Genomic DNA, 14352 nt, shown 5'->3' with positions numbered 1-14352 from the left:
AGGGCTCATGATTCCTGCCCAGAAGAGCGGACCACTTCAGCACAGCAGGATTCTGCTCCTAGATGGCAGCATAGCTAAAAGATAGCACTTGGACAAAGCGATCAGCTCATTTCAGGTCTCCCAGGCTCCCATAGGAGGCCCCAAAATACACTTAGCTTGAGGCTGTAGCCCCATTCCACACTAGGATGTGGACCCTGTTGTTTAGTGCAATTGGGCATTTTCTGTGGTTGTTTGCTTCACTGTCTATTTTGGGAAAGGCCAGGGTGTTTTCTTTGGTCCAGGACCAGCCAAGCTGTCTCCTTAGTTAATTTCTGGTTATCCTTGTGGATTCCATTTATAATTTTAGCCTGTATTTTCACTAGCCCCAGCTTGTCTAGGAATACTTTTAAATGTGTTCCACAGGTCTCTGGTACTCCTTGGCAGCTTGGCTACATTTTGGTACTGCAGCTGCTGTGACAATTTTCCCTTTGGTGAAAACTGAGAGTTACACGATTGCCTGGTGTGACATGGACCAGGAAGCACCTGTGCAGACTTCCTGAGGAGAAACATTGGCATAGCACATAAAGGTCTCATTTTCTTGTGCATGAGGTGTATTTTCTCATCTCTCATACTCACAGGTGAGTGGTGTGGAACAGGAGAGACATTTTCACAAAACTTTACATAAGTGTTTCCCTAGTTCATTGCAGAGGATTTTGCAAGCCACACATCTGGGGTTAATTGAATTTTTTTCAGTCAGAACTGACATTCATAGAGTCATAGAATATCAGGATTAGAAGGGACCTCAGGAGGTCATCTAGTCCAACCCCCTGCTCAAAGCAGGACCAATCCCCAATTTTTGCCCCAGATCCCTAAATGGCCCCCTCAAGGATTGAACTCACAACCCTGGGTTTAGCAGGCCAATGCTCAAACCAATTCAGTGAAACTCTAGCAATTGAACCAGGGATGCTTAAGTATAAGCTTCTACATCTTGAGCTAAAGGAGGTCATAGCATATATTCACAAGTGGTTTATACTAACTGAGGCCTGACCGATTTGGTTTCTTTGAAGCCCGGGAACTTCTAAAACAAAACGAGAGTCTTAATAGCATTCTTAAAAAGAAAAGGAGGACTTGTGGCACCTTAGAGACTAACCAATTTATTTGAGCAGAAGCTTTCGTGAGCTACAGCGAATACAGACTAACAGGGCTGTTACTCTGAAATAGCATTCTTGTAATCTGAAAAAGGAATGCTGCAAGTGGAATCACCCTGACCCCCTTTGATCATCCACAGCAAAGACACCTAATACTTGAGCTAGGGAAATTCTGTAACTTTGGTCAGAGTGACAACTCTGAGAGAAGGGAAGAGGAGTTCCCTCAAATTCCTTTGGGTCATTTCTCAAGTGTCTTTTCTAGCTGTGTTAATATACTGGGCCAAGTTCTGCTTTCTTTGAAATCCAAGCAGGGATGTTGAGTGCAGTAGAAACCAAAGGAAGGACCTAGTTATCTGAGCATTGTCTGCAAGCTGGTCTGGTTCCTGGGCAGGTGGTGACTGTTGAGGGTGAGACTACAGTGACCTTTCAGGGGAACATTTTACACCAGTACTTGTAGCAGTGAGGATTCTTTAGCATCATCCTGCATGAGATCAAGTTCCCCAACCCCACCTGACTAGAAACACTTAGAAAGCTTCTCTGATGAAGGCTTTAAGCATCTCCTTTGGCAGGCCATAAAGCCAATGAGAGAGGTAGAGGGGCAGGACTCAGGGAAGGCAACATGTAATTGGTTAGGCTAAGAAACGGGGAAGAGAAGGCAGAATGGCAAGCCCCAGAAATCTGAGTGGTCCAAGGCAGAGCATCATTCCCATGGCCAGGGACTGAGCAATACTCCCCACCCTGCATTGTCTTCAGTGGGTGGAGGGGCAGAACAGCATCTGTGGGAGATGGCATTTCCTGACATTGTTAGCACTCTGAGTCTGTTCAGCCCAGGACAGCAAGTAAGCAAAGGAACCAAAGTCAGGCTGCCCTAGTCAGGGAGAGCTGGTCTCCAGGACATGGCTCAGTCAGAGGGTATATTCAAGGTGGGATAGCAAGACAGGAAGAGATCTGCAGATGAACACAAGGACGAGACTTGTCTGAAAGTGGCTTGTGTTTATTGTGGAAGAGGCTAGCTGTGTTAACATACAGAAGTGCTTAGTCACCAGCAGAGACCTTTTATATCTACCAGCCCCTATGCACTTCCATTAACAAGGCTCAGTTACAGTTACCTTAGAGAAACCCAGCACAGGAATGAGAGAGGTGGGAGGAACACCGATAACTGAACTAGCAGTATTGGTTGAATGCTGTTTGAAGGAAGGCCAGGTGAAGCCCTCACACTGGACAAATGATACCTTAGAACCTCTAGGTGGACTGGAGTCAGCCCCCTGTAACCAGCATGTGCTCAACACCTCAGGATTCCCAAGGTAGTGGGGGTCCCATCTCTGACCCACCTTTCTCCAGCCTGGAAGTTGGGCTTGCAGGAAGCGAGAGCCAGCTCAGTAGGACCCATCAACAGTCTTAGAAGCCAAGTCACCATGAGACACATGCCTTCTGAAGGCTTCCAGCTAAGGCCCATTTAATAGGTGGGTGTTCTAGACAGTTGGCTACTCATGAGAAATTATTCTGTCCATCACTTATAGTGGGGAGGTGACAAAACTAAGGTATTAGAACCGCAAACCCAGCGCAGATGGGCTCATCAAGGTGAAAAGATTTGCCTCCATTCCATGAGTTATTGCAATAATTCCTGTGACATGCTGTTCACCACAAACAACTGCAGCATGGTGGGGTGGGAGAAGAGAAGCAGATATGGATATGAAATGTTCAGGCTGTGGCCTCCTCTGCAGAGCCAGTGGGAGAACCAGCAGAGTCTTCAGCAGGAGTGAAGGGTCCCACGATCCATGTGAGAGGTGTGTTCTGCACCACGTATTCCAGCAGCTCATCCAGGGACTCCTGGGCTTTGGTCAACTTCTCCCGAGTCTGGGTCAGGATACCCTCAGACAACTCCTGGAGGGACTGGACATGGGAGAGCTCCAGACTTCCTTCTCCAATGTTCTGGTAGGCTTGCTGGACCTTCTCCTGGAGAGTGGCAGGGAGACCCTGGATGTTGGGCAGGAGGCTATGGCAGGTGGGCCACACCTGCAGGATGAGGTTATGGGAAGTGGCTAGAGCCTGGGCCACCATCTCCTGTAGAGAGAGATAGGAGGGAGAGTGACTAGGTGTGTGAAGCTCACTCCTGTCATGACATGCTGTGCAGCACTGTCACATTGAGTCTTTGCAAGAGGACAATGACACTGTGACTGCGCCCCACATTCACAACAGCAGTGCTGTTATGTGGCATTTTGTACGAAGTATGCCTTGTAAGGTATCATTCTGAAAGTCTTAATCTGTTGACCATTAATATCTCAGATGGTGTGCACTATTGTTTTATATGAAGTTAAAAAGTTTTGCTATGTATGGGTTACTAAAGGTGTTGAAAACACCCACAAGCAGCTTTTGAGGTACAACAATAAAGAAGCTACAGTGCTGATGGCCCTTCAACAAAGACAATGGCCCATGGAAGAGCTTAGGCTATGAGTCATGGCTGCTATGACTCAGCAAGGCACGCAAGGGCATGACACCATATTTTTCCCCACAAGCTGGGCTGGAAACTTGCCAGGAACCCTTTGTTCCAACCTATGTTGAAAGATATCTCTTGGCCTCACTCCCCCACACAAGAGGTCTCCTGGAACCCCCCTGAGGGGCAGAGACTAAACTGGGGGAAGTTTAGCCTGGGGCCAGAATGGATTTCTAGCCTATGTATATGGAAGCTTGGTGGACTGCTCATATCAACCAGGGTGAGATATTGCTAATTCAAACCATATCTAGTATATTAGGCTTAGTTTGCCTTTATTTGCCAAGTAATCTGCTTGCTATCACTTCTAATTGCTTGAAGTCTATCTTTCTGTAGTTAAACTTGGTTTATGTTTTATCTTAACCAGTGTGTCTTTAAGTGAAGTGTTTGGGAATCCTAGCTCTAAACAGAGGCTGTTACATGTCTTCCCTACATCAAGGGGGGTGGGGGAAGCAAACTATTAATGAACTTATGTTTTACAGATCCCTGTGCAGCATAAGATGGTATAATTCTGGGTTTTTGCTGCAGTAGGGGTGCAAGGCAGGGGAGTTAGGAAATTGGCTGAAGGCCTCCTGTTTGTCCATGAGTGGCTTAGATAAAAGTACTCAGGTAACTCAGTTGGGTGTGTGGAGCCACCTGCTGTTGTGTTGGGTGATAACAGTTCCTGGAGAGTCAGGCTGTGTATCAGCAGAGCAAGGTGAGAAAGGCCACCCCAGCTGAGCTGTTTGGGAGCTGTGGTTCCAACCCCATCAGATACCTCTGGCTGTGGTGAGCGGTCATCCTCACTGCCTCCCAGCTGGCCCTTGTGCCACTCCAGCCACATCTGCTGCAGCTTCTCCTGCCCATCATGAACCTTCTGACTCATGGCCTGCTTGACATGGTCTATCTAGAGGATACAGGGGTTCAGTCACTATGTAGGACAGCAGAGAACAAGAGCTCCTCCCAGTATTGCTCCCAGTGTGTACAGGGGAGCAGCAGAAGCTGAGTGAAGCAGACAGTGCCACACTTGTGATACCACTAGGCTGGAGACCCTTCACCTGGAAGGGAGCTGTTGACTTCTGCAGCCACCAAATACCAGTGTCACAGTACACCCACTTCCATGGATGCAGGTGTCATGCACCCAGGACTACATGGCACTCAGCTGGGCTTTGAGCTATAGTTGTGTGCAGACAGCTCATCAAAGCAATCAGGAAGGTGTACTCTACCCTGACCATTGAGGTCTGGAATCGGGGTGGAGCTTGTTGCCTTGGAAAATGGCAGTGTTACAATTGACATAGGGGGGTGTTTGCTTATATAGCGTCCCAGCTGTTCCAGGCAGGGGCCTTGACCACTGCGAAGATATCTGAGACAGGGGAAGCTGGTTCCCCAGCACCGAGTTCTCCTGGGTTCCTGTAGACCAGGGGTGGCCAACCTCTGACTCCGGAGCCCCGTGCGGCTCTTCAGAAGTTAATAGGCAGCTCCTTGTATAGGCACCGGCTCCGGGGCTGGAGCTACAGAGGCCAACTTTCCAATGGGCCGGGGGGTGCTCACTGCTCAACCCCGGCTCTGCCCCAGGCCCTGCCCCCACTCCACCCCTTCCCGCCCCCTCCTTTGAGCCTGCTGTGCCCTCGCTCCTCCCAATCCCCAGCCAGAACCTCCTGCATGCCACTAAACAGCTGATCAGGCAGTGTGGGGAAGAAGTGGGAGGTGCTGATCAGCGGGGCTGCTGCTGGGTGGGAGGTGCTGGGAGCGGGGGAGGGGAGGACTGATGGGGGGGCTGCTAGCGTATTACTGGGGCTCTTTGGCGATGTACGTTGGTAAATTCTGGCTCCTTCTCAGGCTCAGGTTGGCCACCCCTCGCGTAGAGGGTGATGGGATGCCTGTGGAGTGCTGAGGGGACATTTCCTAGGGTACGCCACATCCAGCACCTGACTGCCCATGGGCAGGCCCTGCCGGTGTGCAGATCTGCTGACCTCAGGAAGGGAGCACGGGCTTCAGGGCAACTCCACCCCAGGGGCTCTGGGTCACAGCAGCACAGAGCTAGTGTAGGATCGGGACCGCGGGGTTACCCCTGGGATGGTATGTCTATATCACTAAGGACATCCTCACACATTGCATGTGGACACTTCTCCTTCGGAAACCCTCTGGCTCCCAGTGCTGTCCGAGCAGCGTAATACGCCTCTGCAGTCAGCCGAGAGAGGACCCAGGCTGCTCCTGGAGCAGGCTGGGGGGCTAACGTCTTTAGTATCCCCCCGGCATAGACAAGGTGAGATGCCTGCATCAGGCCCACCAAGCTGCCAATGAATATCACCCTCACTTTGGAAGTGCCCATTAGCCAGGGAATTCCACCCCAGCTCCTTGGCATGCTTCAATTCAGTCGTTCAGGTCAGTGGGCAGCAGGGTGGTTGCTGCAGCTGTTTGCTTCCCCGTCCACTCTGGCAGAGGCTGGGTGCGTTCTCTGTCCCAGGGCTGGCTCATGCTGTGCGGTATTTCTCCCAGCGGGCGAGCGCTTTGTGTAGTGCTCAGCGGAGTGGGGCTCCAGTCCCGGGGGAGGCCTTTGGCCCTTACCCCAGTACCATTCATACACAATAAATCAGACTAACAACTCCATCGTTACCTGAGTTTTGCTTTCTCCTGGGAGCCCTGTGAAATGTTTGACAATCTCTCTGCCATGGTTTGGTGGCTGGCTCTTATATGCTTGATGCCATCACGAGCACTGTACCAGCAACAGGCATTTCCTCAGCAGACTCTCCTGGGAACCTTTTACCTTTGCTGTTCATAGCATTTCCCATCTCCACTAACTGCACTCAGTCTAACATAAGTGTCAGTTCAATGCAGGGAACCCCCAGGCGCAGGCGGTATCAGGGGAGCATTTGGGAAATGATGGGGATGACACAGCCACAGGGAAGGACAGAGTGGGGAAACAAGCTCAGGGAAAAGTTTGGGGGGTCAGTCATAGCCACTATGCTCGGCTCTGCCCTCTTCCCATTATCATTCCTGGCCTAGTTACTCCAGTGCCAAGGCCCTTCCCAGCCGGAGTGACAGCAGATCACACCAGACATAACTTCTTCCCTTAACCTCCCCATCGCCCTTCACACTGGGAGTAAAATCAAAGCAGGGAGTGCAAATGCCTGGAGCAGCTGAGGAGAGAGACGGAGGCCTGGGGCTGAGGCAGGTGCTCACCTCACTCCTTTAAAGCAAGCCTAGATGTTCACACTCATGTGTCTGTCCCACAGAGGGATGTGAGTGGGCCTCCATCCAGCCACACGACCTTCAGCTTCAGTGGCTGCAAAGGTCAGAGTGGGGCAGTGTTAGGCCCTGATTCTACAATGAGCCCTGCACAAACCAGCCCCTGCATTTACTCAGACCCCCAGTAACTTCAACAGGCAGTTGGGAAGAGTAGCTGGGTTCCAGAGGGCTCTGCACAGGTGCAAGTAACACCAGCACAGAGAGACCATTGCATGCTCAGGGCTTAGAAACCACCTTCCCATCCATAGCCCTCCCACATACGCAGCCAGCAGAAGCAACAAGCCCAACCACATTCAGAGCACACTACAAGTCTTCCTACCTGGGATCTACAGCTACAATCACTCATTATCCAGAGGGTGCCACCCAGGAGAGAAAGCCAGCTGGGGGCAGGAAGCATCTCTTTCCTTTTCCCATTCTTCCTTCTAATATTCAGACCATTGGGGGTGTAACTGGTGTGATCTCTATGCTCACACCTTGGATCCTCCAACAGGCCTTTGGATTAAACACTTGAGCCCATGGGTGAATCATGCTGGGGTTTGCTGAAATAACTCACTGCTCCTTGTGCCATAAATACTGCATCCGGTGGGTTAGTCAGTTACTGCATTTGCTTTGTATAACTTAAGACTAGTCCAGCAACATTTTCGATGGGGTATCTTACGTCTGACCCTGGCTTGAGGATGTGTTAGAACCACCCCTTCCATATGGAAAGATTAGCTGTAGGGACTGTGCTGGGGAAATGTAAGCTGCAATGCTCTTCATGGTGTAAAGAAAATTCAGCTTCTTTCCAAGTTTGAAGCAAATATCTGCTGATGTGAAATCCACTCATTGACCTCACACATTTTATTAGACATGGACTAAATAGCAAAGAGCTTCACGGGGCTTGAACACAGAAGTCAGATTAGCTGACCAGTACTCCTGCAGTCTGCACTTACTCTTCCATATCCCTAAAAGGAGAAGGCTAAGACCTTTACTCACTCCAGCAGGGCTCCACCTCACTAGTGCTTTTACTCACTCTTCCCCATGAGTTTGCTGGAGGAGCCATTTTTAATCCATAACACAGCAGGGTTTAGGAACACACCTCCAGTTCCACAGGCAGATTAGCTTCAGTAATTGCTCCCTGTCAGTTAGGAAGTTTCTGATTTTCCTGCAAAAAAGGACCTAAGGGTTACAGTGGACAAGAAGCTAGGACCTAGGAGTCAGCAGTGTGCCCTTGTTGCCAAGAAGGCCAATGGCATTTTGGGCTGTATAAGTAGGGGCATTACCAGCAGATTGAGAGATGTGATTGTTCCCCTCTATTTGACATTGGTGAGACCTCATCTGGAGTAGTGTGTCCAGTTTTGGGCCCCACATTACAAGAAGGAGAAAAAATTGGAAAGCATCCAGCAGAGGGCAACAAAAGTGATTAGGGGACTGGAACACATGAAATTATGAGGAGAGGCTTAGGGAACTGGAATTATTTAGACTGCAGAAGAGAAGAATGAGGGGGGATTTGATAGCAGCTTTCAACTACCTGAAAGGGGGTTCCAAAGAGGATGGATCTAGACTGCTCTCAGTGGTAGCAGATGACAGAACAAGGATCAGTGGTCTCAAGCTGCAGTGAGCGAGGTTTAGGTTGGATATTAGGAAAAACTTTTTACTAGGAGAGTGGTGAAGCACTGGAATGGGTTACCTAGGGAGGTGGTGGAACCTCCTTCCTTTGAAGTTTTTAAGGTCAGGCTTGACAAAGCCCTGGCTGGGATGATTTAGTTGGGGATTGGTCCTGCTTTGAGGAGGGGGTTGGACTAGATGACCTCCTAAGGTCCCTTCCAACCCTGATATTCTATGAAGAGCTTGGTATCCCCAGTCAATTGGAGTACAAGCTTGGCCCTTTCCAATGAGATCAGGAATAAACCAGCCACGGGAGCTGCTTACATCACCACTTTGATTACTAGTCTCCATCTTTGAGAGCTACACACCCACTCCTGGTCATGGTGCTGTTGCAGTGCTGAACCCGGGAGACATTTCCTTGCCTGAAGCTTTTTAATAGCTGAAGCCCAAGTTAGGATAAGCAACAGTGATGGAGCTGCCTAGATGACACTAGGCACTTGTGACTTCAAGCACAGACAGAAGCTCTCAGGAAAATGCATTACAAGCCCAGCACTGGTCCTACTATGGATCTCCCACAACCCTGAGCCACGTGACTGTAGTGTTGTAAACCTAGCCAGGCCAATACTAAGCAGTAGGAAAGGTTAGGCAGGTGCTTGGCTAATGGCAGGGAGGAAGGATGCAGGCTGGCTGATGTCCATGCTTCAGCATGACTATCTGCTGCTCTATTTCTTGCCACTAGTCTCCCTGTGTGTGCTTTGATAAATCCCAGTTGCCTGGAGTTGTCAATTCACCATCTCTTTTCCTAGACACTTCCAACGTGTTGAGCTTCTTGCACTGCACTTGAGGCAAGGCCTGGCACTGTCCCACCACTGTATGTGGCCCTTTTAACTTTGCTCATTACCAGTAGTAGGCTCTCAGTTCTCCACACACCCCATTTCCTCTCAAGGCCATAGTGCCCTCTCAACCTGGGTCTTTCCCTCTGTTAGTTGGTCTCAGAGTCTGTAATGTTATCTTGCTACCCACTGGAAGCCAGACGAGTGTTCTCAATGGGCTGTTGCCTCCTTCTACTTGAGAAAAGTCTCAATGGAAGAGTGTCAAATGGAGGCACCTGAAGAGATGCCTTCACGCAGGAGATGAGCTCAGCCATTCTGGAACCCTGCCAGAGAAAAAGGGGTTGTGGGGGTGTGTGAAGAAGAGGGGGAATGGGGTCACCTGTACAGTATATGTTCGTACAGAGCATGAGCCAGGGAGGGAATCACATTAAGCAAACAGCAATTTGAATGCAGTTGCGGTTTATTGTAACATTAAACCCTAGTTTTACACATTACAAAGCTAGGGAAAAGATCAAGCTCAGGAGCACTTCCTGTGTATAGAGGAAGACAGCTGTATGTATGTCCTGAGAGAAGCAGACTAGCCCTGCAAGGGATGCAGTCCTGCATGACTAGTGATGCCACCCTGTAACTGGTACTACATGGTTCTGGGGAAGTGTGCCTGGGAAATGACATTCAGGTTCTGCAGAAGGAAGACCTGACCTCAGTCCACCATCTGCCAAAGCAGAACTGTGGCCTCAGCAAGGAGGCCCCACACTAGCTATGCAGCTGGGCCCAGGAACAAACAGTGCCAATGGCACTGAGCATGGGAGGCTGCAGAGACCGTGTCAAGGTTCCTCCCCGACTCTGAACTCTAGGGTACAGATATGGGGACCTGCATGAAAAACCTCCTAAGCTTACTTTCACCAGCTTAGGTTAAAACTTCCCCAAGGTACAAATTAATTTTACCCTTTGCCCTTGGAATGTCCACTGCCACCACCAAACTCTAACTGGGTTTACTGGGAAACGTAGTTTGGACATGTCTTTCCTCCCAAAAACCCTCCCAACCCTTGCATCCCACTTCCTGGGGAAGGTTTGTTAAAAATCCTCACTAATTTGCATAGGTGACCTCAGACCCAAACCCTTGGATCTTAGGGCAAAGAAAAAGCATTCAGTTTTCTTACTAGACGACTTAATAGAAGTAAAGGAATAATCACCTCTGTAAAATCAGGATGGTAGATACCTTACAGGGTAATTAGATTCAAAACAGAGAATCCCTCTAGGCAAAACCTTAAGTTACAAAAAAGACACACAGACTGGGATAGTCATTGTAGCCAGCACAAATCTTTTCTTAGCCATTTAAAGAAATCATAATCTAACACATACCTAGCTAGATAACTTACTAAACGTTCTAAGACTCCATTCCTGTTCTGTTCCCTGCAAAAGCAGCATATAGACAGACAGAGACCCTTGGTTTTTTCCCTCCTCCCAGCTTTTGAGAGTATCTTGTCTCCTCATTCGTCATTTAGGTCAGGTGCCAGCAAGGTTACCTTTAGCTTCTTAACCCTTTACAGGTGAGAGAACTTTTCCTCTGACCGGGAGGGATTTTAAAGTGGTTTACCCTTCCCTTTACATTTATGACAGACCGTGACCCACAGCAGCTACAGGGCAGGGGAGAGGGGTCGTGTTCCTACCAAGTCAATGATTTGCTGGAGCTGGGAGAGGGCCTCCAGGGTGCGCTGCCTGGCTTGTCTCATCTTGCCCAGGGCGTGCTGGTAGGCTCGCTGGCGCAGCGTGCTCGACAGGGAACCCAGACGCACGTAGTAACTCCGCTGCTCTGCGGGAGCCTCTCCAGGCCCCTCCAGGGGAGTTGTGGCAAGCTCAGCTGGAAGGGGGAAGGCGTCAGTTGGCAGCAGTGGTGCAAGTAAGGCAGTAAGGTCAGGTACGCCGCGCCATTAAGACATTTGTTGCTGGGATGACGTACTGGAATGACGTTCGGTAGCCACTGAAAACCGCAGGGCTCTCAGGAACCGCAGCAGCGAAAGGAGCAGAATGCTGGCACCTCCTCCGGTGTGTCTGTACCGCCCCCAGCTGGCCCCCCACCAACCCTTCCATGTAGTTGCATCTCCTGTCTGGAGTCTGTAGATCCCCCTGCACAAGACAGGGTGGGGTCATTTGGGGGGGGGTGTCACGTGCCTCCCCCCCGCTTTTGGGTCCCTCCCATGAGTTGCCGTACTGGTAAGAATTAAAATCTACTTGTACCACCGGTTGGCAGAGCCAGGATACAAGGCAGGGATGCGTTCAGCCCTCCCAAAGCTTGTGACCGATGCAATCTTTCCCAGGACACATTTGGGTGCCCTGCAGCACTGACCAGTAAGGCAGCGGGTAGCTGCACAGGGAGCAGCATCAGACAGGGCGAGCGGAGGGCCCAGCATGAAGCAACTAAGGGAGGGCTAGGAGCCAAGCTAGGTTGCAAGCTAGCCTGAAGGAGAGGTGGCTCTTTTGGCAGCTCAGGCGTGAACACTGAACAGCTGTGAATCCAAGCCGTGCCTGAAGACACCAGGGTCACATTGGTTTGTATTCAGCAGAGGGGATCTTACCGACCTCCTCCTCCGTCATGGGGAGGTAGTAGTCCACCAGCTGCTCAGATTTCCCCAATGCTGTGTCTATGCCACTCGCAGCCATCTGCCCCATGCGGGAGCCCATCACTGTGCTCATGCTGCTGGTCACGGCAGATTTGGTCACCTCCATGCTCTCATGGACAGCCCCTTGGGCCACGCCTACCATGCTGGTCACTGCATCCTTGGCCTCAGTGACCGTGCTGCAGACTGCATCCTTGGCACCCACCATTGTGGCACGCACGAGATCTTGGGCATCCAAAGCCACCTAGAGGAAAAGGGGTCAGAAGAGAGGTCACTGAACACCTAGCAGAAGTGAAGGGCCCACAGCCTCACCCTGCTCCAGGACCAGTTGTGACACTCGTGTGGTTACCTTCTCAATCAGCTGCTGCAGGATGGGCAGCTGCTCCTCCAGTCTGTCCAGACCCCGACAGGCATATTCATTAGCTGCTGCAACTGAAACAACCACAGAACTCGTTCCCTTAATTCCTTCATGTGCACAGATCTTGTGGGGCTGCTAATCTGTGTACATTGGAGGACTGGTGTTCCTAAGCAAGTGTCCCCAGGTTACTGATGGGAAAGCCAAGGAAGAGGGGTTGGGCAAGTTGCCCAAGGCTATGGAGCCAGTCTGTTTCAGAGCCAGGTTTAGCACTCAGGAGATCGGGCTGCCAGTCATCTGTTCTGAAACCCGCTGGAGAAGCTGGGGGTGGATGGAGTCTCCAGTGCCTGCAATGGGCTCAGATCCCTTCAGCACTGGAGCTGCTTCCTGTGCCCTCTAGCAGGTATTGCTCCATGGCATTAGGTGCCATACACAGTGCATGTGGCTGTGTGGTACTGGGCCAGCCATGCACACCAGGGATTGTGCCTGGGCACTGCCTGCCTCTAGGCTGGCCCAGCTCAGCACCAGTACCTGAGCAAGAGTCCCCAACAGCAGGTGCTGCAGTCCTCAGAGTCTCTCCGCACAAGGCCAATGCCTTGGCCAGATCATGTCTAGGAGCTAGCCGAGTTCAAGGGAGCAGGAGAAGGGAGTCCGTGGATTCTGTTTGCTGCCAGTTGGAGGCCGAATTCAGTAGTGGGCCTAGAGCCACTGTAGGCTGAGCCTGCCCCCAGACCCACCTCCCTCGCAACACACACAAGAGCGTTCCTGTCTCCCTTTCCCTTACTCACGCTGTGGCTCCAGCTGGTCCAGGATGGGCCGTGCCCCGGTGATGGCAGCAGAGGTGATGGTCCTCACCCCAGTCTCTGCCACCTCACATATCGCTTTGATGGCTGGGTGGGTCTCTTTGGTGGCAGCATAGCTGGCAGAAGCCATCTCACAGGCAGAGCTGACCAAGGGCAGGCCAGCCACCCTGTGCCCTGCAGTCTGAGGGAGGGAAAGAGGAGTCAGCTGAGGAAGAGCTCCTGGCTTCTCAAGGTGTCCCTCCTGTCTCTTTCCCTCACAACTACTGATTCTGTAGGAGACTGTCCTCAGAACTAGGCAGTCTTCAGTCCCTGTCAGGAGGGGTTCAGTGGCCTGCGTGTGACATTAGTTACACACCCAGAAACCTGGTCCCATTAGAACAGCTGCCTATATTCAGCAAAGTCTCAGGAACGCTGCTTTCGTCCTGGCAAACCCACCAACAAAACAGAACTGTGTCACGGTCTCGTTCCATCAGTGAGAGCAGGAATGGAGAGACCTTTTGTCTTTCCAAGTGCAGTCTCTCCTGATCAGGAACCATGTCTCGCTCTAGCACCCGGTACAATGTCCCTATTGGGCATTATAATCAGCGGGATTTGCCGGTGTTCGAGTGGAGACAGCATACAGAGGGTCACCAGTGCCGATGCTCCTCCTGGCTTCAGGGGGCACTTGTGGGCAGTGACTACGGCAATCTGAGAACTAGAACTTGGGAGCCTTAGCTAGTTTTATGGTTACGAGTCCCTGTCTCCAGCAGTGGAGACATTCAAGCTAGAACAGCCCTTCCAGCTGCCAAGCACACCTGCCTCCCCAGGAGGGACCCACCTGTTGCTCCTCTGCCTGGATCTCCACCTGTGGTTCATTTTCCTTAGCAGACATGGTGGAGTGAGATGTCCCTGCAAGACCCAAAAAGGAATATTGAGTGGCTACAGCAGGAAACAGTGAAATCAATATTGTGTACGAACACCAGGAGAGCTGCTCCCGGTCTGTTTTCTCTAAGAGCCAGACCAGGTTGTCCCCCTGCAGTAAGTCTCTCTCTATGGAGAACAGGCCAGGGCCTTAAACCTTTGATCTAAGGCAGGCTCAGAGACAGCCAGTTCCTCAAGCCCAGGGATGCACTTGTAATCCACACACCTTGTGGGTGTGTTCTTCTGTCCCATCTCGTGGCACCAGGACCAGTTAGAGAGGCAGAGATTAACACATCGGCTTTACAGTCTTCACTAAGAACCTTTTGGCTTTTGGCTCATGCAGTAGAGGCTCATGCGTTTAGCTGCAGAGGTCCCAGGTTTGATCCTGCCAATCACCAGGGTCTTTTGGC

General features: G+C 51.0%; 1 protein-coding gene across 1 annotated transcript; it reads right to left on the bottom strand.

The window, feature by feature from the left end:
* Nucleotides 1-2828: 2828 nt before the first annotated feature.
* LOC140911975 (perilipin-3-like) lies at nt 2829-13913 on the bottom strand. Its single transcript, XM_073346133.1, has 7 exons — nt 13860-13913; nt 13028-13223; nt 12234-12316; nt 11843-12128; nt 10937-11127; nt 4376-4504; nt 2829-3191 (listed from the first exon to the last, which is right to left on the bottom strand). The coding sequence occupies exons 1-7, from the start codon at nt 13911-13913 to the stop codon at nt 2829-2831; spliced, it is 1302 nt and encodes a 433-aa protein (XP_073202234.1).
* Between the last annotated feature and the right edge of the window lie 439 nt (nt 13914-14352).

This window comes from Lepidochelys kempii, chromosome 5, assembly GCF_965140265.1.
Source record: "Lepidochelys kempii isolate rLepKem1 chromosome 5, rLepKem1.hap2, whole genome shotgun sequence".
NCBI classification, from domain to species: Eukaryota; Metazoa; Chordata; order Testudines; family Cheloniidae; genus Lepidochelys; species Lepidochelys kempii.
Note: the sequence above shows the minus strand (reverse complement) of the source record. Positions and strands in the feature narration are given on the sequence as shown.

Bases quoted from the DNA above. Each gene is read 5' to 3' on its own strand.
- LOC140911975 (XM_073346133.1), bottom strand. From the start codon at position 13,913: ATGTCTGCTAAGGAAAATGAACCACAGGTGGAGATCCAGGCAGAGGAG. The intron at 13,224-13,859 runs GTGGGTCCCTCC...TCCCTCCCTCAG, and splicing joins TCCAGGCAGAGGAGCAACAG to ACTGCAGGGCACAGGGTGGC. The intron at 3,192-4,375 runs GTATCTGATGGG...CTCTCTCTACAG, and splicing joins ACCGCTCACCACAGCCAGAG to GAGATGGTGGCCCAGGCTCT.